The sequence below is a fragment of the Amphiprion ocellaris genome, chromosome 18 (assembly GCF_022539595.1).
Source record: "Amphiprion ocellaris isolate individual 3 ecotype Okinawa chromosome 18, ASM2253959v1, whole genome shotgun sequence".
Classification (NCBI taxonomy): Eukaryota; Metazoa; Chordata; class Actinopteri; family Pomacentridae; genus Amphiprion; species Amphiprion ocellaris.
Window position 1 is genome coordinate 10,237,951 of NC_072783.1, and position 25,958 is coordinate 10,263,908.

General features: G+C 37.5%; 1 protein-coding gene across 11 annotated transcripts in view; it reads right to left on the reverse strand.

Annotated features, from left to right (window-relative positions):
* The window catches only part of LOC111582683 (SRC kinase signaling inhibitor 1-like), a 221,001-nt gene that overhangs the window by 68,000 nt on the left and 127,043 nt on the right, over positions 1 to 25,958 (reverse strand). For 10 of the 11 annotated variants that reach the window (XM_055004312.1, XM_055004311.1, XM_055004310.1 and 7 more), the window contains 2 exons: positions 9,024 to 9,225; positions 3,438 to 3,567 (listed from right to left, as the gene is read on the reverse strand). In XM_055004312.1, coding sequence (XP_054860287.1) covers positions 3,438 to 3,567; positions 9,024 to 9,225 — 332 coding nt within the window. Of the gene's footprint in view, positions 1 to 3,437; positions 3,568 to 9,023; positions 9,226 to 15,824; positions 16,015 to 25,958 lie in introns of all 11 variants that reach the window. The other variant, XM_055004319.1, reaches the window with a different exon arrangement.

The following is a 25,958-nucleotide window of genomic DNA, read 5'->3' on the forward strand; positions in this document are numbered from 1 at the left end:
TGAACAACGTGCTGAAAACGCCTATTGATTTTTTGGTTCGTACGTTCCTGTCCTGCACAGAGCGACTGAAATGAACCCGAAGCTCATTCATGTGAAGAAACAAACGGAGGGTGTTTGTTGTGAGTTCATCTGGTGAACACAGCAACTTCAAAAAGATGTTGAAATTTTAGCTGTGATTTAAAACCTCATGTGCTATTCATGTGTAATGGGTGCAATCAGGATTTCACATGCACGGAATTTGACATTTCAAAAAAGTATAAAAAGAGTTTAAAAGACAGCAAATGCTGCAAGTCAGCAGGCAGTAAGTGCAGCAAATAAAGGCAATTTGGAGTGATAAAAAGTAATATAATGCTTTATGATGTGCATAAGTTCAAATTTACAAGACTTCTTGATCGTACTTCTATGACGGCTAATGCTACTGCTAGCTACACTGCTTCCTTTCTGAGTCTGCATGTGCTAAATGTTGACATAGCATTAATAAAAAGCAAACAGGAAGTGGAATTACATGCTAAAGTCAGCAAGCTAGCTTCCAACTGCTAAATGCTATAAAGGGAAAGACAAATTTACGGACTGGATCAAGATTGATTTGGGCTTGTCAGAAAGATAACAAACGAAAAACGCGTCCAGGAGACTACTGAAATGTCCAGTTAACCTTCTGAATCTGAAGCTGTTGTGGAAAATATAAAATTCATGGTTTTTCTGACAGACACAGACAGATTTGAGATTTAATTTTAAAAATCCCTAAAGCTTTAGTGTAATTTTCAATGTGTACAAAATTTAACTCTTTGAATCCTGAGCAGTGTCTGGGTCTTTTTTACTCACTGTGGGTTCATTTTTACAACAATATAATGTCCTGCAACTCCATTGAAACAGAACAACCATGACGAAGGAGAGAGAACTCAGAAATACCTTTTGAACAGGAAGACGCACTTATAACACTATAAACAAGAAAAAGCACTCAGAGAGCACAAGGCTGCTCAGTCACTGTATTATGTCTGATGGAAGAAGTGTTTATTAAAATTTGTAATCACATTGAAATTGTGTGTTTCAGGTATCCTGTTGGTGAAAGAGGTACTGTTAAATGAAACCCTAAAAAATGGCTACTCCTCAAGAGAAGGCACAATGTGTATCCAGATATCACTCCCTTGGACTTCTTTCTATGGGGTTATGTTAAAGATACTGTGTATTGAACAAAGATACAGGACATTACTGACTTGAAGCAAAAGATTTCTGATGCCATTGCCACCACTGATGAGGCTATGCTACAGCGAACATGGCAAGAAATAGAGTACCGTCTTGATGTGCTTCATGCAACTAATGGTGCCCAAATAGAGGTGTATTAAATGAGGCAGAAAAAGCTTTGACCACCACTGATTACAATGAAACAAATCTGGTTAACATGTCTTATCAACTGCCTTTGTAATAAATTGTTAAAAAAAGAGACTTTATGGACACCCTGTATTTAATAAAAAATAACCTTGTGCTGAGCACAGGAGTGTGTAATGCATGTGTACACTATGTACGGACACCAAATCATGTGACCTAAATATGTAGCGGACAGCGGGAATTGATGGAACTCAGAAACATTGTATCATTTCTGACGGATAAGTCCTGATTAGTCCTCAGCAGTGGATTTGTAGTAGGATCACAATCATGTGACCGTCAGCAGGCAGCTGACGTAGTGTTCATTTGTTGTCAGTTACAGTGACGCCGTGCTGCTATCTCTTAATGATACAGAAATCTTTAACAAATCCATGGATCCAGACTATAAGCCGCATCACTGCCCAAATCTAATCATTTGGTCCTTGTGTCATTTCAGACCTTCCCTGAAAATTTCATCCAAATCCGTTCGTCCGTTTCTGAGTAATGTTGCTAACAGGCTAACAGACAGACAGACAAACAGACAGACAGACAGACAGACAGACGGACGTATGCCGATCGTCACATAACTCTGCCACATTGCTTGGCGGAGTATAAAAAAAGTTTAAACTCTAATCATTTATTCGAAAAAAAAAATTAAAAACTTGCTATCAACACGTACAACATTGGCCCAACTGCCTCTAGGTGTTACCAAAGCCAGTATAAAAAATGGTGGCTCTACATGATACAGATATTTATATGTCCACTACCATTCGAAATTTTGGGGTCACTTAGAAATGTCATTCTTTTTGAAAGAAAATCTTTTTTTTTTCAATGAAGATAACATTAAATGAATGATAAATCCAGTCTAGACATTGTTAATGTGGTAAATAACTATTCTAGCTGGAAACGGCTGATTTTTAATGGAATATCTCCATAGGGTTACAGAGGAACATTTCCAGCAACCATCACTCCTGTGTTCTAATGCTACATTGTGTTAGCTAATGGTGTTGAAAGGATAAGTGATGATTAGAAAATCCTCGTGCAGTTATGTTAGCACATGGATAAAAGTGTAAATTTTCCCAGAAAACATGAAATTGCCTGGGTGACCCCAAACTTTTGAATGGTACTGTATATACTAGTTGTTTTGCACTTTACTCTGCTCATCATCTGTAGAAAGATGTTTCACCATGCTGAATGTATCTTCCAACAACTTGCTCTTCTGTTCACTGTTTTTGAGCCATGCTGCATTTATTTTATTGATCCAGTAGGTTTGAATGCAGTTCAACGGAGTCAGTCATTGGCTTCTCAGGTGCATCAATGGGCCATTCTTATTTTCAACAGAATGCACAGTTTTCCATGAGATTTTGATGTTTGTGCTTAGATTTGGTTAATTCTCTCGATGTCACAAATGCAACGATTCTTTGTCTGATAAATGGCGTCATTCTAAAAGAAAAACACGTCTTTCAAACCTATCATAAAAATGTGAAAGAGCCTAATAAAGGCATAAAGTCTGCGGCATCACTATGACAACTCAACGTGATTTATTCTGAGACTTTAGATGATACATGTTTTGGCTGAGAAGTCAATTTCACGTCTCCTCTGGATTTATTGATCTTTAATATTTTCTGTTTTATTCTTTCCTGCTTCCATTTTCCATTTGTTTTTGCTTCATCACTGTCTTTATTGTCCCACTGAGGAAAATCTGTTCTGCAGCGAGAGTTCGCACATTAACAGAACAAAGAGGAACAACAGCAGCGAAAACAACAATAAATAACTAACTAAACAGAAATCCATACCAAATACAAATGTGCAAGAGCGCAAATGTGCAGAGGTGGAGCAAAGATGCAGACGGAGTACTAATTTCCGTTAAACATATCAAAAGCAGTGAGGATTAAAGCGGCTCTTTTAGATTCCCTGAGACGAGGGCAGCAGCTTAAACTCCTCATCTGTTTACAATCATTATTTTTTATATCTGAGAATGAGGCAGCGAAAACGGCACCTCGTCTCTGAGATTGATTTCTAAAACGGGCATGAAATGAAGTGCGAATGCAGAAGTGCTAAACAGATCGGTGTACCTGAGCATGGCCATGGTGAGCCTCTGGGGGAACATGTGCACGATCAGCGCCCTCAGAGTGTCCAGGCTGGTCAGCTCGTGGGTCAGGTGAACCCGGCGGGTCTCCTCCCCCAGCTGGAGGAACAAGATCCCTGTAATCATGGAGGGAGAGGAACAAGATTAGTGATGAAGGTGGAGAGAAAATGGACAGTTTTCAACTCAAAACATGAGATTTCTGTGCCCAGAAGAGATTAAAAGCAACAACCAAGCGTCTATTTTAGCTTAAGCACACTTCATTTTAGGGATATAACCAATTATCAGCGCAACCGATTATTGAGGCATGTTTAGATAATCGGTATAACTATCTTTGTATCACCGCAATACAAATTAAATGTGCTCCTTTAGTTGATGCTACCTTCTCTCTCTCTGCAGTCATTCAGTGGTCTCAACAAAGTCCCGCCCACAGCTCTTTCTAATTGGCTGTTGCACATCAAGAATAACCGCCAATCAACACCAACAGCAATTGTTTACACAGAGAGACAGAGAAGCACATTTGCCTAATTATGAATTACAAGACAAGTTAATATATAATATTTATTGAACATATGTATAAATTCAGTAACAGTAATCCTTACTAATGAAGAAACTATTACATGCTGTTAATAAATAATTTTTAATATATATATATTTGTTCCAGATATCAGTCATTGACCTAAAAAAAGCATATCAGTCGATCCCTACTTCACATGATTTGATGTCTTTTTCCTGAATGTCTCTAGTTTCAATATCAGTTACATCAATGTCTTTTACAATATTGCTTTTCTAAATATTTTATGCGAGAATCGTGTATAATAATTCATTTTTCAGGTGCAATATTTAAATGTTATGCATAATATTTCAACTTTGGGTGCAATATTTCATAAAGACGTGTAAAAATTTTCAGGTGCAATATTGAACTACATGTTCAATATTTCATTATCATTGTGCAGTAATTCAATTTTATGTACAATATCCATATGATGTCATGTTACTTTACTATTTCAGTATTATTGCTATTAATTTTCTATTTGTGTCTTATTTCAGTTGTATTTTAATTTCCAGTAATACATCGTTCATATACGTCATTGCTTTTCTAACAGGCATTGCATTTATTCTTATGCCATTTTGTTTTCCGCGCAATATCTGGCTCAAGTTCTATCTGATCTTATACAGGTGGAGTAACAGCTTCCATTTCCCTCGCTACTACTTGCAGTTGTAAACTTTCCATTTCACAGCCCAAAAAAAACCAACTTTGCATGTGGGTGATAGGTGAGAAAACAACACGTTTCAGTTTGTTCCAAAGGACTAACTTGAGTTTCTCTAGAAACTGTAAACAAACACAATAAAGTAAGGTTGAAGTCAATAAACAGTAAAGAAAAATGACATTATAAATGATTCAATACCTAAAAAAAAAAGGGATTTAGTGTTAAGTTTCTGCCAGTTTGTCAATGGTCTGAATAAAGCTAAATAAATAAATAAAGAGATCCATAGATGTAAATGTCAGTGGTGAGATTGTAAATGTTTCTTTTCTGAACTATTAATCAATTCCTGCAGTGTTCACCAAATTAAATCCATGACTTTCCGAGACCTTTTTAATACACCACAGAATGCAATTTCAAACTTGTTTTACAATAAATCCTGCGGGGTCAACAATTATTTATGCAGTATATGAATGTATTGATACATCCTATTCAGTATAATTCATGTTTTTGCTTAAGTCTTGACTCACTGAGCCTCTGTGGCGGCATAATTCACTGTCACAACAACACTAGTTTTATTACTTACAGCTCACAATCCCATCTACAAACAGTTTTTAACTGATGTTACTGTTCTGCAGCAAGAAACAAGACATGTTCAAGACTTTTACGGCCTTTTTAATCAAGAGAATCAAGGTTTTCAGGACTTTTTAGACCCAAAGATACACTGATTAATACAGTATTTGTCCAGGTTATTAGGTGCAGCTTCAGTTTATTACAAACCAATATAGTAGTCCTGATTGTGAAGGATTTGAACACATTTACAGCATCTTGGAAGAAGTTGTAGTAGCTCTGCAATAGCATGTTTTTTGAGGAAGTTTTTGTTGGAAATGCGTATATTAATTTCATGATTATCACTGAAGACAAAGTAAAAAGTGGTGTTCAAAAGAGCTTCTATATTTGGCAGTGGAATTACTAAGATTTTTGTGTGGAAAAAAACTGTTTTGCTTTTTTTGTAACACAGCCTGCAGTTCAGCCGAATAGTCCCTGAAGTTCACGGTTGTGCTTCGGAGTGCAAATTCTTTTATTTCTTTTTTTAAAAAAATAAGACATGTAGCATAAACTTGTTTGGATGAAATATCACGATTTTTGGTTTTAGATTTAGTTGGTTAGGTAGTTAAAGTACCATCACTTAAGCTGCGTAATTAGCTTCTTTGTTGGGTAGTTAGCTCCTTTCTATGACTTTAGCTGTGTAGTTAGCGTCTATCTATGACTTTAGCTGTGTAGTTAGCTTCTATCTATGACTTTAGCTGTGTAGTTAGCTTTTTTCTATGGCCTTAGCTGTGTAGTTAGCTTCTTGGTATGTCTTTAGCTGTGTAGTTATCTTCTTTATATGACTTTAGTTATGTAGTTAGCTTCTTTGTATGACTTTACACTAATCTAATAACATAGAAACGGAGTGTATTTCCAAGAATGCTGGGAAAAATCTCCCTCCTCTGTGGCATAATTTGCATCTCAGCTGAACAAGTGAAGCCCCACGAAGCAACACATAATTATCATCCTCACTTTACCTGCGATACCAAAGTGAGCAAAGTGGAATCATCACCACGGTGTCAGGTACAATTAAGTGTTGAAAGTAAAATTAGCTCGGAGACAGACATGTTATGAAAGAGTGTTTGTTACGGTGCAGTTTAAAGCTCCATTATCAGGATTAAAAGCCCCTGACATTAGGTTTGCAGCATCACTGCCAGAGCATCGACGTTCTCCTGGTAGCTTCAAAACAGCCTCTGAGAGAAAATGTGAAATTCTTGACACGGGTGGTGTTTAGAATTACAATGAAGCTCCGGTTTGAATGCACCGTCCTCCTCTCCATATGCTGCAGAGACACTTTAAAAGAGGAGATGATGTTGCCTCCTGCCAAAGCCATTAATCAAAGTTGACAGGCAGCTCGGCGAGATCATCTGGAGGCATTAGACAGCTCTGTTTATTTCCTACAGGCTGACTTTGACTCTACAGTAGATTTATAGGTGGGTCGAACAGGTGATTCCCTGCTCTGTAGTCACAACTAATGCGTCTTTTTCAGAAACATCAAATGAGATTAACAGCTCGCATCGAAGTGCCAACACGTGAATAGTTCCCGACATGTCAATCAAACTGATGCTGTCAATAAGACGGGTATTTTCCAGAAATCAAGGCTGACATGAGGCAGAGAAAATAAATATCTGTTGACCTGGTTTGTTACCTGAATTTCAATGAATTCAGGAGTAGAACCACAAATAAAATAACGTAGAAGAGAATCAATTGCAATCAACTGCAATTAAAATAAGCCTTTTAATAAGCCCACAGTGAGGAAATGTGCAGCAAAAAGGATGAAAGAGCAAACCAATAGAGAACGTTCATAGAAAGTAAAGAAAAAAATATCTCTAAGTACTGATTTCACCATGTGTGGATATTCAGATGTTGCACACATTTCTCTGGATGTGGAAAATAACAATAGTGCACATATCAATAAACTTTCGGCACAGACTTTCATTAGTAGGAGTAGTGATCGTAAAAAAACAAAGAATAAGTTGGATTTCTTGTTTTTACAAATACTTGGACAAACCTGGAATCAACATGTTCACAGACGTTACCGTTACTTGAAAAATAATTGATGAAAGAAGCGACTCTACATACAACAGACATTCTACTATTTACATTTTTAGTTTGTTTCCAGACTTGCTTCCTCTCTGCTTTGTGTAAACACTGCCTGCCATTCAGCCTAAAAGTTGTTTGGATGAAATATCACGATTTTAGGTTTAGGTACGTTTTCTGATGGAAGTGCGAAAGAAGCGCATGTCACAGAGAAGTAGTTAAAGTACCATCAAAACGTCACAAATCTGATCACTATTTGTGTTTTTGTAATTGCTGGATCTGATGAAAGGCATAATTTTGGTGATTTTTCTATAGCATGTGGAAGATAATATATGACAGATCAATAATGTTTCTGCACAGATTCTTCCATTAGTACTGATTTAGGAAACACTGATATTGCCCAGGTTTTATCTATATCCATAAGATTCTTTTGTACATAGAGAAATTATCATTGCACAAAGTTTTTAAACATGCAAAATATTCATAAAACACAGGTTGATATGTGTTGAAAAAAAATTAGCACCTAGTTTTGCCAACAGTTGGATCCTCTCACAGTTCCATGTTAACAAGCAAAGAGCTAATAATAAAGGGGCACCATGACAAAAACTTCTGTGACACTTAATGACCTCCGGCTAGCAGAGATGTAGTAAATAAACCAGGAATCAACCAGGATAGCATTCTTTTATCCCAGTGCATGTGTTCGTAGCTTAACAAAATAAGCTATAAGTGCATCCCAAAACGACTGATTAGACTGGATTTACAAATGTGAGCCAAGTAGAAATACTGAACAAGTTGCTGACTTGGGTTCTAACTAAAAAGTAGGGCTGGACCTGAATATCCGAATATTCGGCCGTGATGGTGGTATCTGAATATTTATTTTGAGAAAGCAGTTGCCGCTTTAGATTTGGGACGTAGTTTCCACACTACTCATCAGTTTAATAGCATTTGCCATGATTCTATCATTCTCCTCTAGGGGACTCAGCAAGAGGTTATTCTTGTTGTAAATGTTTTTTGTTTTCTTTTTTTTTTGCATAACTTGCCTTCAATATTTTCATGTCGTTTAACTTTTTGGTGCTTTCCTATAAAAATGTACAATTAGAACCTAGTTTTGCCGCCAGTTGGATCCTCTCACAGTTCCGTGTTAAAAAGCAAAGAGCTAATAATAAAGGGGCACCATGACAAAGACTTCTGTGACACTTAATGACCTCTGGCTAGCAGACATGTAGTAAATAAACCAGGAATCAACTAGGATAGCTTTCTTTTATCCCAGTGCATGCACCGTGTGTTCGTGAAGATGACATTAAATCAATCAGAAATCCAGTCTAGATATTGTTAATGTAGTAAATGACTATTCTAGCTGGAAACAGCTGATTTTTAATGGAATATCTCAAAAGGGGTACAGAGGAACATTTCCAGCAACCATCACTCCTGTGTTTTAATGTTACATTGTGTTAGCTAATGATGTTGAAAGACTAATTGATGATTACAAAACCCTTGTGCAGTTATATCAATAAAAGTGTGATGTTTCATGGAAAACATGAACTTGTCTGGGTGACCTCAAACTTTTGAACTGTAGTGTAAATTAAGACTAAAAGCTGTTATTTAACACTTGTATTTTTTTATTTACTGCAGAGTCTGAAGGGTTCACGTCGTTTTCAGGCTAGCTGATGGAACAGATGGACTCCTACAGGATCTAACTGAGGGTTAAATACTAGAATCCAAAACATGATTCTTCTGACCTGGCGCTCTCAGCTTGGCCTGGCTGGACGAACGGGCCAGCGGCAGGCTCTGGCGAAGCCGGTTCATCCGGTTGAATCCGATGGGGATGTCAGGCTCAGACATGGTCTCCAGATTTTCAGCTGAGGCGAAGGACACCCTGCTGGCCTGGTCAGCGAGGGCCGGCTGAGTCGGGCTGAGTCGAGTCACACGAGGCGTCCGAGTCTGTGAGAGACGAGACAGAGGAGCAAGATCAAGAAAACGAAACACTGAGACAAACGGCAATCAATGAAAGAAAGGTAGGACACAAACTCAAAAACAAGTTTGTAGCACAAAGAAACAAACATTTCACCGCAGACACTTTTACATCTTTAACAAAACAGAACTAAATCCTGAAAATGGAATTAGAGCCTCAGACAGTCGGACGGGTTAAACAAAGCGACTCTAGCCGACATTAGAGTCAAATTAAAACCTCAGAGTCGTCCACCTGCATTAATAAAGACGCACAAAAACAGTTCGAACAATGTCTCAATTAAATTTTCAAAGCAGGAGCAGATAGTGAAGAAGCAACGATGAAGAACTGTGCAGGCAGCAGCAGCTGTGTGAAATGTTCCTGAAGAAAAGACAAAATAAATGATGTGATTCTGCAGCTACTAGAAAGCGTTTCGGCCCCGAATCCACAAAGAGTGTTAGCGCTAACGACCACAATCTAAACAGTCTGTCCGTGATGCAGACCAGCTGATATTTCACCTGTCCAAATATGAAGAGCCTGGGAGCCCAAATTGTGAAGGACCTCTCATTAGAGCGCTACGAGGAGCTGCTGCAGCAGGTTGGCTTTTAATGAATCCTTACTGACAGACATTTTCCAGCCCAAAGACTACAGTAATGAGCTCCCACAGTGCTACGTGGAGCCGGCGCCGCTTCTCTTATGCATCTGTGGTCTTTGCTTAGCCCTCGCACAAGCTCTACATGTGTGCTGCCGTTTAATTTCTCCAGGCTAGAACAAGCAAACTCGCTGCTCGGCCACGCATGTGCGAGCAAACATGCAGGAAACACTAACAATCAAAAGGCATAAAAATTAAAAGCTAAATGGCGCTGCACACATGCAGCACTAAATAACCTCTCGGGGCTTTTTTCTCTGCTTTAATTGTGTTTCGCGAGCCCTAAAATGCACACATGCAGCCACACATCTCTTAACGCCAACAACAGGCTGACAGATTATGTGTGCTGCCTCTCATATGTTTGGAGATTTACAGTCTCAGAGTGAGCTTGTCAGCCAGACGCTGCACACCTTCTGCCTTCAGCCGCACAAGATTCAAGCTGCTGAGGAGGAAAGACGAACAGCCGGGAATTATAAAGTTTGCGTTTAGTGAACTGTGAAGAAAAGAAGAACAAGAGCAGATAAGGGCTGGAAACAGAGCATGCCAGAACGTATACGCACCGGAGGAATAAAACAGTGAGAAAGAGCAGAATAACAAACACAATGGAGTCGAGGAGACAAACTAAAAAGATGGATGAAGCACTCCACTCTCTAACTTTTTCCAAACTAGTTCTCTCGGATTTCTTAGAGTTTTTAAAAAAATTCAAATTAAAAGAGAAAACTTGGCTGCATGTTGTTTTATTTTCCAAAAGAACAGTCAATAAACTTTCACCACATTCCACTTGTATGCTGATTTATTCCTGAAAGTTTATGGAATATGTGATGCATTTTCTCGATTTGTGGAATATTTAATATTATTATCACTGACATCTGATCCCATTTTAGTAAACAGATTAGCTGTAGTACCTGGTCGTTCCACCAGGTGGACCCTCTACTCTTTAATACTGTAGTGACCAGAGGAAGCAGGTAGTTCATGTTGGCAAACAGAGAGCATTGTGGGGATTTGGCTAGTAAAGGGGCACCATGACAAGGTCTTCTGTGATGCTTAATGACCTTCAGCCACATCATGTTGTGTTAAATCAAGTCTAGATCAACTAGGATAGTGTTTCTGTGTCCCAGTGGTCTGTATTGTGTATCCGTGGCTACAAACCACAACATCAGCACAAGATGACAGTCTAGCGTGCAAATTTCATGGAATATATTACATATTTTTGCGATTTATGCAATGACACAGTCTCAAGAAATAGTAAAAAATGAGAAAATCTTTGTCACTTGATAGTGCTAAATCAAAACTAAACAGAACACGTGTTATAAAGGCTGTTTTATAATTCTGAAATCATAATTTCTCTGCTTGATCCCTTCAAAACAGATCCTCCTTTCTGTTTACACTGAAGAGATTAAAAGCAACTTTTTATTGTGTTTTATTTGACTCTGAGCATCAGACAGTAAATAATTATGTGTAAGTCCTGAAGTTAAAAGGTGCAGTTTGAACACTGAGAGACACTTCAGAAGGAGTTTATTGGCAGTAAACTGGAGGAACACCGTCTCCATTTTAATACGACTGTTGTTAATGTGGAGAAATGTTGCATTTAGTTCATCAGACAGAATCCCAGAGAAGGTGATTATTGCATCACCTAGCAAAGCCGCTAACAACGTGAGAATCCACTAAAAAAGCTGTTAAACTGTTGTTTCTCTCTCTTGTTCTGTATCAGTAGATGCACAATATAGGATTATTGGTGATGGCACATAAATGCACATATTTTTCCACCTAATGACAGAGGAAATCTGGTTTCTCCAGTCATGAAATAAACATTAAAAGTTGACTGATTATTGATGTGGCCGATTATTAGATCTGACAATCATCATTTTCTAATTATCAGTATGATTATGCTTAATTGAAGAGCAAAAATGGCCAGGAGACAGCCTTTGTAATGCTGCTTTGAATTATTTAATACTATAGACATGCAAAGTTTATACAGTTCTGTTTTTAAATTATTAGTTTTATTGTACATTAATGATGCTGAGCAACAGGTATCTGCACTACTTTTGTATATTTTATGAATATTTTTTGTTTATTTTTGTTTTTAAAAATGTTAATCTCCCCACTGTGGGATTAAAACAGACTTATTGCATCGTTGTATTGTGCAATTTGTTGGTGTGTATACGTGTTGTTCGTATTGTGTGTGCACGAGTGACGTATTTATGCACTGTGAGACGTATTTTAACAGCAGTTACTGCACGTGTCCAAGAAAAATTTGCTTCGGGACAATAAATCTTTTCATATCTTATCTAATATTCAATTTCCAATCAAATAAATCAGCTATGTAGGCTCTGCTGCAGCCACCTCAATACTGAAGGACGTGCGTGTCGATGTAGAAAATTTCTTTTTTTTAATAAAACGTGTAAAACATAGATAATGAAATGCATTTCAGTGACACATTTTATGTTGGAGTTTGTGTTATTTTATTTTTTAAAATTTTGATATCAAGATTATCATTTTTGCGGATATTTGTGACGACCCTCCACTTCAACACCAGGTGTGCTTGATCAGGACTCGAGGGTCGCCACCTGACTGAGTCACACCTGCAATCAGTGGCTCAGCTGCATTTAATCGCTCTCCTTTCCAGTCGAGACGGGATCGCTGACAGGAGCGGTGTGTCTTTGGAGCTCCAGCCCCACGTATTGGTTTTTGGGCCTTTGAGGCCATGTGGAGTTATTCGATCTGCAATAAACCTTTGTTTTGTTCACCGTATAGTGGTTGTCTCCACGTTTTTCCTACAGCTTTGGAGCCGAGTTGTAACATATTATATATTAGTTGTCAGTCTACTTGATCACTAATAATTAGTATCTGCCCCAAAAACAACCATTTTAGTCCATCCCGAATTGCAAGCATAGAACTTAGAGTGCAAACAATGTCTACTTCTTTCAATCAGAATTTAAAAGTATGGTAAATTGTAAATGGACTGCACTGAAATAGCAGCTTTCTACCGTAACGGGTGAAACACTATATAATTTTTGCCTCATTCACCCACTAACTGATGCTAATTTTTGGTAGCAGAGACATTTGTGGTTCAGTGTTTTGCTCAAGGACATTTATCACTTCATCCAGTGGACAGGAGAAACCAGTATTTAAACAACCAAACCTGTAATTAGTGCAAGATTCCAGAATGCGAACATTTAGATGCATTTTGGGACCATTTTTAGTAGACAGTGCTCTGAAATTTTATGTAATTAAATTATAAATTACTATTGTTTAGTCTAAAAGCAAGGAACACCAGTGAAACTTGGAATGCGACTGCTGTTTCTAAAACATATTGTTTGTTAAGAAGCAGTTGATTCAAGATTTTTTTTTGTCATTTGTGCACAAACAGACAATCTAGGCACATAGGAATTCTTGTGCACGGATCTGCTGGAGTCGAGTAAAAAAAAAAAAATTAACAACAATCGAAATAGGAAGTAAAAAACAAAACATTCTACAAGAGTGGTTATAGGTAAAATCCAAAAATATGACAAATAAATCTGAATGCTACAAAGAATTAGTAACGTATTAACGATTGTCCAGGAATATGTAGGGGAGTTGACCTGTTGTTGTTAAGAAAAACCTGTATTCGGTAACATTACATCTGTTGATAATGTTATTTAACATTAGCAGCTCTTGAAATAAAAAGATTTATGAGAAAAACTCAAACAGAAGTGGAAATGAAGGTGACCAAGACAAACATTCGTCAGACAGAAGCTGACGTTCATAGAAAGCTAAGCTAACTCTGCTAACAGGAAGTGATGTAATGTTTACTTTCAGTTGGAAATCTTCAATGTTGCTGTCAGATTAAATTCTTCAGTTTCAGAATTAATGACAGCAATCCATCTACAGCTTCATCTCGATGCTAATGAACAAAATATCAATGTGTTTTTCAGCAATTTAGCGTCTTTTCTGTAGCTTAACTTGGACATTAAACAGGATTTTAGTGAACCAGTGAGTGAATCGTCTTTATTGCTCATGCCAGGTGTGACTTTTCCCTTAAAAGAAAGCTGTAAATTGTCTATTTGTCACCAAAGCAACTATTAGTAGCACAGCTGAGATGTAATAAATCTAAATATGGTGTCAGTTTAAGTGGTGCTGCTACATTTAGTGCTGTTTCTCTTTAAGATGTTCAGCGGAGAGCAGCAGAGCTGCTAATGGATTAATGGATGCCCGCTTCACCACAGATAATCGGTAATTATCTGTTTTAATTCAATATTCACAGTGTGTTAAGCGTCCTCAGACTAAGGGGGATTCTGACACGAGACCGCTGGCATCAGTAAACTAAACTATTGTTGTCTTTTCTAGTGGAAAATAGAAAATCAGGAACACAAACAATCTGACAAGAAATCAGAGGAAATGTTTTGGATTCAACTCCTAAGACAAAAAATGTGGATGGAGGTCGGATTGTTTGGTGATTTTATAGACTACTGAAACAAAAAAAATAATTAAAACAGAATGTAACACACAGCATGTCTATAACGGTATTTCTTTCTGGTGTATGTTCCAGTAATGGTAGTTAATTAATTTATTATTATTTGAGTTAACAAAAAGAGCTGTAGACTTTTTCAAGGTAATTTCACAACCTTTACCTTCAAGCTCCTATCTTCATACAATCGTGAGTTATTCCAGTCGACTACAGCTACTGACTCCTCTGAGCCACTTCAATTAGGGCCAGTTTGATCCACTCACTAGACTTAACCACAAACACTACAGTGGGAAAGTCTGAGGAGCTCAGCGAAGATGTGAAAAAAAACAAGTCATTAACTTGAACCAGCCATTATTGGAGTCATTTCAAAGCAGCTTCAGACCCTAAAATCATCTGTTTGTCAGTCTAAAGTTCATGGTTCAGTTGTGTTACTGCCACCATCAGGAAGAAAATACAAACTATCACCTGCTACTGAGAGACGATTGGTCAGGATGGTCAAGAGTTCAACCAAGAATCATTAAAAAGGATGGATGTGATTTAAAGTTGGTTTAGGATTTATTTTACTCTGGATTCAGTCCTGGATGAGGACTGGTTTTAGATTGTCTTGGGCGGGTCTTGGACTTTTTTAGGAGTAGTTTAGGTTTGGTTTTGGTCCAGATTTTGGTCCAGTTTGTTGACTTTTTTGGGACTGGTTTCAGACTGTATTCTGACTGGTTTTGAAAATGTCCTTGGACTGGTTTAGGACTTCTTTCAGATTGTCTTGGGAAGGTTCTTGACTTTGTTTTTGAGTCAATTTGTTTTAACCCCAAGAACCCAAACCTACCATCAAGCATGGTGGTGGCAGTATCATGCTCTGGGGCTTCCTAGAAGTGCTTCTGCATTGGTTTCAGACTGTATGTTGGACTGGTTTTGGATTTTCTTGGGACTGGTTTATGTTTGGTTTCAGTATTGGTTCTCCTGGTTTTGGATGTGATTCAAAGTTGGTTTAGGATTTATTTTACTCTGGATCTGATCCTGGATGAGGACTGGTTTCAGATTGTCTTGGGCGGGTCTTGAACTTTTTTAGAAGTAGTTTAGGTTTGGTTGTGGTCCTGATTTTGCACTGATTCTCACTTTTTTAGGACTGGTTTCAGATTGGATTCTGACTGGTTCTGAAAAGGTTTTTGGACTGGTCTTGGGCAGGCCGTGGACATTTCTTAGGGGTAGTTTCGGTTGGGTTTGTCTCGATTTTGTTGTGGTTTTTGACTTTTTAGGACTGGTTTCAGACTGTATTTTGATTGGTTCTGAATATTTTTCTGGACTGGTTTAGATTTGATTTTGGTTCTGATTTTAGGCTTTTTGATGACTGATTTCAGATTGTCTTGGGAAGGTTTTAGTTTAGTTTTTTTTTACCACAAGAACACAAAACCCACCATGAAGCATGGTGGTGGCAGCATTATAATTGTGGAATTGGAGCTGTACATAAAGTAAATGGAATAATAAAGAAGGAGGATTACCTCCACATTCTTCAGGAAAACCTAAAACCATCAGCAGAAGGTTGATCTTGGACACAGTTGGATGTTTCAACAAGACAATGAGCCCAAACACACATCAGACGAGGTAAAGAAATGGTTCCATCAGGCCAGAATGAAGGTTTTAGACTGGTCTCCCCAAAGTCCTGACTTAAATCCATCAAGAACCTGCGGACTGATGAAGAAACAAGTCAGAAAAATAACAAATTTACTTGAAATGAACCAGTTCGGTCCAGAGGAGTCAAAGATAAGCCAGGAGCTTGTAGATGGAAACCAAAAGGAACAAACTGAGGTGGGAATGGACAAACTCAACCAAATATTAACATTGCTGTGTTAATATTGCATTTTTGACCTGGCAGATTTAGTCATGTTTTAAGAATACCTTTAACAAATCTATGAAAGAACCAAAATACATGAATTAAGAGTTATAGGACTCACTAAAAATTCAAGACTGCCAATGACATACATGATCTTTACAAGAGTTTTAGTGTATTTAAATCAGTTAAAACATGTCTTTTCCGGCATGTATAATTTCTTTTTTTTATTTTACAGTGAGTCACTAAAGTTTATTCAGCTGTGACAAAGCAGCATAAAACCTCCACTGAAAGCTCAAGTACTCAATAAATGCAGTCAGAAAAAATGTCTATTTATATTTTCTTGCATGAGAGATTCCATGAATTTCATGAGCGAATGTCATCACGAGGTTTCCTGCAGCTTCAAACCGAATTGGAACCACTGAAGGAAAACAAGAAGTGGATAATTTCACTTGTTCCACCTTTATCGGTGTATGAGGCGTCGCAGAATAAAACTGTTTCTGTTAATGAATCCTCATGTAGAAGACGTCTTCAGACCGTCTGCTGCTGTAATGTGCTGCCACTTTGTGTTTCACAGCCCAAATCTGGTGTGTTAGTGTGACTTCTTGTTTTTATATACTTGACTAAGGCAGCAGGTTCCCATCATATTTAATCAGTCATACCGTGCTACTAAGCCCAGATGGTGTTGTAATTGTGATATCATTAGTCCATAATGACTATAAAAGTAAAATTACATCATGTAGATTACAATATAGTGAAATTGAAATAAGTATCACATTTTCGATTTTCATTTTCCTTGCCACACATTTTAATTACAACAGAGCCGACATGTTTTATTTTCTGCTGGTGATTTGAAACAATAACTGAGAATTAACCTGATATCAGGAGGCGTCACTCAATTAGTCGTTTATCTTTGGTTTCCATAACAATTATCAAACAGCTGGCTGCATACCTGCACTGAATACCGAATGATCTGGTGTGTCGGAGCTGTTGCAGCCAACAAAGTCTGTTTAAAAGCTAGTCAGAGATATAAAAAAAACCACCTTGGATGGAAGTGAATTATGACTTCACTGCATCAGCCGAGGTTTATAATGTTGTGCAGCTTGTAACGTCTGGATGGCTTTAACAGCAGAGTGGTTACTGCTGGAGTATGAAGACATTATGTGGAGGGTTGGTGCGTCTGAAACATGGAATGAGGTTAAAAAAAATCTGAATAAAACAACAGTCACAGCCTGAAATAAACAGCAGGATAAGTAGTCAATTAGTCAGGAATGATTTCAATCAACTATTGATAACTACTAATCAACTATTCGTAACAATTTATCCAGCAAAAATACAAAACATTCTCTGGCTTTATATATTTGGGGAGAACAATGTATACTTTCTCTGGATTCCTGGTGATCCTCTGCCCTCTTTACCACCCTTAACCCTCCTGTTGTCTTCATTTACGGGCACCAAAAAAAATTGTTTCCTTGTCTGAAAAAAAATCCAAAAATTCAGCAAAAAAAATTCCCCAAATTTCTGAAAATTTGCAAAACCTTCAGGAAGAAAATTCCAATAATTCCTTAAAAGTTTTATTTAAAAAAAAAAAAAAATCCCCAAATTTGGCAAGAAAATTCTTGTAAATATTTTCAAAAACTTCCAAAAAATCCTAAAACTGTCTAAAGTCATTACATATATATCAGTAAAACTTCTAATATTTTCTTTAAGAACATTCACAAAAAAATGATTTTTTGTCAATGCTCTGAAGAAGCATTTCTATTATTTTTTTTCCACCAAAAAATGTTCAAAAATTTCCCAAAAATGTTGAAAATGTGGACATCAGAAATTTCACTGTGAAAATATTTTTTTCCCACATTTTCAAACTTTAAAACGGGTCAATTTGACCCGCAGGACAACACGAGGGTTAAACACTTTAAACCAGAGTAAGTAAACTGTTTTATCGATAGCACTTTACATTTAGCAGGTTTATCTGTTCATCTCTGGGCAGCCCAACCAGCTACATAAAATCCTTCGGTTTAAATTTGGGTAAATATGACTTTATTTCACTGTTTTCAAAGCAATTTTTTATTTCACATCTGTCTGAGCTGCAACACCTAAGCGGAGACTAGAAGCTTCTCTGTGCACAGCTTCCCTGCTGGGAGTCTATTGTTAACATGTGGGGCATTTAGGGAACATCTGTAAATTGTAGCATCAGAAAACAACTTTGTTGACACTCTCCCTGTCTAAACAGCATGAGTCTTAACATGAACATCAGTGATAAAATGGCTGAGATATGCACCGATTGCAAAAAAGTGCAGCTAAAGTGCAGCTGGGAAAAGAGATTTTACTGTTAAAGCATCAATATTTCAAACTGAAGCGCTAAAAAACACACAGACAAACAGGCACCAGTAAATTAAAGTAGTGAAAAATCTGAAATAATAAAAATTCACAGTCAAAGTGAGAAACAATGTCCTCATTAAACATTCATATTTTACTGTAATGGTAATTTGTTCTTTCACAAAGTGTGACTGTAAAATTACACAAGTTATTGTATTTACATGAGCAAAAAATGCCATTGTTTTAATTTAAATTTTTTTAAAGTGGTATTTTACAGATTTTTCATTGTATTGGTAAATTATATGTATTTAATAAAATCACAGAAAAAACAACAATTACATGTTCACAGTGATTTTCTTTAAATAGCCAAAACTATTAATATTCACATTAAATCTGCATTTTTTTGTTCTATCAAATGTTTTAATTCTATTGAAATTACACTGTTTTATTGGAATTACATCAGCCAAAAAAAATGAACAAAAAAACAACTTGCAAATATTTGCCATTATTTTATTTGAATTGTAGATTTTTTTCGAGTTGTATTTTACAGATTTTCCGTTTTATTAAATTATATTTATTTAGCAAAAATCACAGCGAAAAATAAGTTATATGTTGACTCTTAAATAAATAGCCAAAATGCCAAATAATATCCACATTAAAAAATCTATTGTAGTTCTACTAAAATGTGTTTTTTTAGTTCTATTAAATGTTTTAGTTCTACTAAAACTACACTGTTTTACTGTAATTACATCAGCAGAAAAATACAGATATTTGCCATGATTTTATATTTTTTTAAAGTGGTATTTTACAGATTGTCCATATTTTGCTAAATTACATGTATTTAGTAGAACCACTGAAAAAAATTATATGTTGAATGTTCTTTAAAAACTCCCAAAACTCCAAATAATATCCACATCAAAAAATTTGTATTTTTAGTTCTATTAAAATTACACTGTTTTACTGTAATTACATCAGCAAAAAAAACTTACTTGCAGATATTTGCCATTATTTTAATTGAACCTTAGATTTTTTAAAGTAGTATTTTATAGATTTTCATATGCATTTAGTAAAATCACAGAAAAATATATATATATATGTTGACTCATGGGTATTTTAAAGAAAATTGCCAAAATTCCTAATAATATCCACATCCAAAGAAATCAGTATCTTTATTTCAATTAAATGTTAATTAATTAAAACTGAAAATGTATTTAAATCTGCTAAAAATGTTGTTTTTACCATTTTTGCAGATTACAGATTTTTTTTTCTTTTGCAGAATTATAATATGAATAACTTCCCACTGAGCCCTCCAGATAAAAGCAGTCGCTGCTTTTCACAGAGAAGCAGCAGATTTACATTAAAAATCTCCATATATTATTCGGAGTTGACCCTTACCTCGACTTCCAGCATGTTTTCTAAAAGCATGAGACGGGCTTCATCATTTACACTTCAGCTTCATTAGCTCCTCGGCAGACACAGAAACCTTCAGAGGATTTTAGAAATATATTCACAGCTCGGTCTAAAGCTGCTCAGGCTTAACGCTGCTGCAGACTCTCCTGAATGTGATAATTTCCCCCTTTCAAGCCCTGAATGCTTTCTCAGACCCAGAATTCCCAGCAGCTAATACTCGGGGTTTTGATTGATGATGTGCACAGCTGCCACACCCCTGGACCGGGAGATTTCACGGGCATTTACGCTACATACTGAGACATTCCTTTCCGCTGAGGGAGCATCCCTTGTCGTCCACCAGCAGCAGAGAGATTCTGTGTCACTTCCTGTGAAATGGCGTTTTTTTTTACCGAGTGCAGTTTTCTGCTGAATGATGCGAGTCGACGGGCGACATCTCCGCAGCAGCAGCCTAGGGGAGGACAGGCAGGTGAAGGAGGCGACGGGAACACGACATGTTCGCCGCCCGATATAGCCTCGGTCCTGCTCCGCTCCCCGCTGAGCAGCTCGACAGCAGCAGCTGGGGGTTAATTGCCTTGCTCAAGGGCACTTGTTCTTAAGTGGGAGTAGGGGGCACCTAAGCGAGAGCGGAGAACCTCTTGCTCACTTTCCTGCTCGTATATTCCCAGCTGAACGAGTGAGTCAGGCTTCGTTAAATCACCGGTGTCTCCGTTTGACCTTGACATCAACAGAGTGGATGTTTGAGACCAGAATTTTACTTTATTTATAAAATAAACAATTAAAAAACCCAGTGAAGCATTCAGTCAGCCAAGTTTAAAGACTAATTACTGCAGGGAGTCAATTTACCATGGAACAGCTGAACCTCAACAACATGAAAGAAGGTTTGAATCATATCTTTAAAAAAACAGAAATTCAACAAAATTACACCATTTTCAGAGGCAGAAACTGAAAAAGCAGAAAGACGTTCAACTTTCTGATGATCCTTGAACAAATCTGCCGTTCTGTCACAAAAATTTAATCTTAAAAACTTGGATAAAAGTACATAAAATTCTGAGTTCCCAGTGAGTCAGGCTTCGTAAAATCACCAGACTGGATGCAAGAGACCAGTATTGTACTTAATTTATAAAGTAAACAATAAAAACAAAACCCAGTGAAGCGTTCAGGTAAAATGCATGTTATCTTTAAAAAAAAAAATCACCAAAATTACACCATTTTCAGAGGCAGACACTAAAGAAGCAGAAACTTTTCAATGATCCTTGAACAAATCTGCAGTTCTGTAACAAAATTTTATCAAATTTAAGCTTAAAATCGTGATATTTGATCAACATTTCTCAACTATTTAAAAAAATCACCAAAAACAAATTGTTGGCTCTAATCAGATTTAGTAAAATCCATAAAATTCTGAGCTCCCAGTGAGTCAGACTTCGTAAAATCACCAGACTGAATGTGAGTGCAGAATTTTATTTTATCCATAAAATAAACAATAAAAAAAAAACAAAAAAAAACTGTGAAGCGTTCAGTCAGCCAAGTTCAAAGACTAAATACTGCAGGGAGTCAATTTACCATGGAACAGCTGAAGATATTAATCCTCTGAACCCAAAAATATGAAAGCAGGTTGGAATCATATCTTTAAAAAAAATGAAATTCCCCAAAATTACACCATGTTCAGAGCCAGAAACTAAAAAAGCAGAAAGATTTTCAACTTTCCAATGATCCTTGAACAAATTCTGCACTTCTGCCACAAAAATTTAAGCTGAAAATCATGAAATTTTATCACCATCACTTTATTCTAAATGTCTCAATTTAAAAAAAAAACAATAGTGTAGCGAGTCAATTTAACATGGAACAGCTGAGGATATTAATCCTCTGAACCCAAAAACCTGCCACAAAGTTTGAATCTTATCTTTGAAAAAACAAATCACCAAAATAACACCACTTTCAGAGGCAGAAACTTAAAAAAGCAGAAAGATTTTTAACTTTCTGATGATCCTTGAACAAATCCTGCAGTTCCGTCACAAAAATTAACCAAATTCAAGTTTAATCTTACTGGGATTTCTCCTGGGTAAATAAAAGTTGATAAACAAATAAAATATTATAATGTCATTATGACTAGTCTGAGATGTTCTGTGGTCATGTGAGGCTTTCAGTTGGATCCAGCAGAGTGTCTGAACGGTGATAGCAGCAGTGAAAAGATAAGACTGTTAGAAAATGCTCTGAAATGGGAAAAACTAATAGCGAGGAGTTTGTAGAGTACAGAAGCTTTGTTCATCAGAGACTTTGTGGTTGAAATGAAGTCGACTGCAGTGTTGAGGTGCCATTGAACATTTGTATGAAAGACAAATCACCTCTGACTTGCCATAGCTTTTCTCATTTTTGCCTTTTTCTGTAATTACTAGTGCTGGGCGATTAATGGCATTGTTTTACATAAAATTAAATAACAAATTTAAAGGTAGTATATTCTGCACTTTTATTTTAAAATTACTGCTATATGAACAAAAACACAGTAACATTTGGTTTGCAAACACTTTAAACAAACCTCATTCTAAACATTAATGTAATCAAATTAAATTAAAACCAAAGCTATTTGCCACAGCAAGGGCATTAATGTTTTATCTGGTTTGTTAAAGAAAAACAAGTTACCCTCAGAGTCCAGATCCACGATCATAACATTATAACAGGAACCTTCCCAGCAACAGCAAGTTAACATTTATACATCTGTATTCTTATTTTTTCTCTGGTACCAGCAGAAACATTTTTCTTTCATCAGGGAGCAGCAGAAACAGTCTATGTTCAGTAGCAGCTGTCCTGTTAGTGAGGTGAAAAAGTCCACAGCTGGGACTGACTGCAGAAGGTTTCTGTCTGTGAAATCCATGTTTGGACTTCTTTTTTTGGCCTTTTTAGGCTTTATTATATAGGACGGTGAAGAGTGACAGGAAACGTGGAGAGAAGATCCAGTGGTCGTGGGACAGTCTCAAACCCATGACCGCTACGTCGGGGACTATAGCCCTGGTTTATATTGTCACACACATAAAAAAACCTTCCAGTGATGCAGGTTGAGACTCATACGTGTTGTCATTCATTGCAATCCTAAGAATGTTCCTCAGACCGACATCTTCCACAGTACTAATCAGAATGCAGTCTATAGCTAACTACTTGGCTGCAGCATTTGTTAGCTTGTCTTGTTTTAGTTTATCTCTATTTCTCCTACATGCTGCGTCCAGCCAGTCTCCCGAAGCCTCCCTCCACTGTTATGGCGCTTTTCCATTAGCACCTACTCAGCTCGACTCGGCTCAACTTTACTCTGTTTATGAGGGTTTCCATTAGGATGTGGTACCTGGTACCACGTACTATTTTAGTACCTACTCGGCCAGGGTTTCCAAGCGAGCTGAGTCGAGCTGACAATGTGACGTCTACAGAGTGTAGGCCACTACTGGACGGGAAGTGACGACACATGAGACCTGCACCGTGGGCGAATGAAGAGGTTGAGACTTTTCTGTCTTTGGTGATGGACCAAAGAATACAGAGGGAGCTGGACGGTGCGACTCGCAACGAGAAAGTTTATCAGGAGGTGTCTGAGCGGATGGGAGCACACGAATACAGTAGGACAATGAAGCAGTGTCGGGAGAAGCTGAAAAGCTCAAAAGTGACGGTACATCAAAGACCGGCCAGAGTGGGTCAAATCGGAGGTGTTGGAAGTGGTTTAGCCAAATGGACACCATTTATGGGCACCGACCGGTGAGCAACGGGAGGGAGAGTGGCCTTGACTCTGCCGCTGCATTATTCCAGACAGTGTTTGAAGATGGTGAGTGTTCTGTGACTCCACCCATGATGAGGCGGTTCTCAATTGTAATGGAAAACAAACTAAACCGAGTCGAGCCAAGTAGCTGCTAGTGGAAAAGCGCCATTAATTTGGGTGAGACATGATGATGTCCATCCCAAGTCCTGATCAACATCCAGCCCTCCTTAGATCCATGGTTTGTCTGTCAGTGTATTCAGATCCAGGGAGGAACGAACTTTCACAATAATAATTTTTTTAAAAAAAGCGTTAACGCGTGATAAAATAATTGTCACCATTAAACATTTTGACCAGTGTGAGTCACCTATGGCATCATTCTGATCAGTTTAACCTTAATTTATCTACAAAGGACACTACAGACATCTAGAACTGAGAGAAACCGAAGGTATCTGGAACTAGGATGATGTCTAGTCAGATATCTGAAACTGTAATTACAGCTGGTCAGTCAAATGAAGTATCTGATCTCTATCTTATGAATTATGAGAAATACATGAATGCTAAAAGAGACTCGTCCTTGAAAAGAACGACTGTGAGTGTCTGACATGCTTTTTTGATGCAGGAAGAATTGAATAACATATCTGCAGGACATGTAGAGTCTAAAAGGTAAAACAGCTCACCATGAACACAGTATTCATTCCTCTCTCATTTCTATTTTACCTCAGCTATAGCCTCGAGTGAAAGGTAAATTTTTTTTGCATTAAAATCTATTGGGAAGTTTTCCATCCTGTTACTGCTCCTGCACTAAGTTCGGTTAAATGTGCAGCCCGCTAAGCAAACCTCGCAGTCATGGCAGATGGCAGTGAAGTGTCAATGAGTGATTCTGGCCACGTGCCTCGGCTCGGCGCGAGTCGGTCGGGGGAAGACGCCGCAGCAGTCGCCCTCCTAAGCCTTTTAGCAGCGGAAAAACACTCCGCCATTCTCTGAGCCCGATCGGGGGAATAGCGATTTTCCGCCGAGCATCATATCAACAGCCAAACAGCACGAGGGCCACAGAAGCAGCCGTCTGAATTGGTTGGAGTTGAGCTAGCTCTCTGGGACGACTCGCTGTATAGAAACCGGCCTATTGTCTATACGACACTTGTGGAACACAACGACGAACGTCTTGCAAAGCTTCCAGCCTCCCAGAAGTGACAAATCCATTCAAATAACGTCCTTCAAAATGGGAAAAATGTGGACGTTTGCAGATCTTCATTGTTGAATCATATTTAAGCTGCAGAGAAAATAATCACATTGCTAAAATATCAGTTTTAACAGTGCTGCAGAGGTCAGCAATCAGGTTAAATAGTGGGTCAGTTTTATAATTGAGTTACATAAACTGCTAATCCGGTATGCATACATCCCATAGCATTAATACTGTTTACACTGTTCATACTGTCTAGACTGTTTATGGCACTCTATTATTTATCACTATAAGTAGATTTTGATTATCTGCTGTATATTGCATCCATTCATACACTACCATTCAAAAGTTTGGGGTCACCCAGACAAATTTTATGTTTTCCATGAAAACATCATGTTACGATGCTGATAGGCCAAGGAGACAGATTTCTGTATCATTGTGTCTGGACTTAGGCTTCTATCAGTGAGACAACAATGAAGCAAATCACAACTATGATTTGCTTCCGAGAAATTGCTGCTCTGCACTAAAACCTGCAACAATATCACAGAAAATGTTGGAACTTAAACCTGCAACTAGGTGCAGCAGACTCATGTTACAGTGCCAATAAGCCAAAGAGTTGCTGCTAGGAAGTTAACCTGTAACCAGCTGTAGCGCCATCATGTTACAATGCTGATAAACCAAGCGGACAAATTTCTGTATCATTGTGTCTGAATTTAGGCTTCTAACAGTGAAACAAAAGTGCCAACACAAGATTAAAGTGGATAAACAACTATGATTTGCTTCCAAGAAATTGGCTTTCTGAACTAAAACCTGCAACAAGCTGCAATACTATGATGTTGCAGAGCCAATAAGCAAAGGAGACAAATTTCTTTATCACTGTGTCTTGATTTAGGCTTCTAATAGTAAGACAACAGCGCTAACATGAGGTCGAAGTAGAAAAACAACTATGCTTTACATCCAAGAAATTGCTGTACTGAACGAAAACCTGCAACCAGCTGCAGTGCCATCCTGATACTGTGCCAGTAAGCAAAGGAGACAAATTTCTGTATCACTGTTTCTGAATATAGGTTTTTAACAGTGAGACAAAAGCGACAACACAAGATTAAAGTAGAAAAGTGGAAAAACAACTACGATTTTCTTCCAATGAAATTGCGACTAGGAAT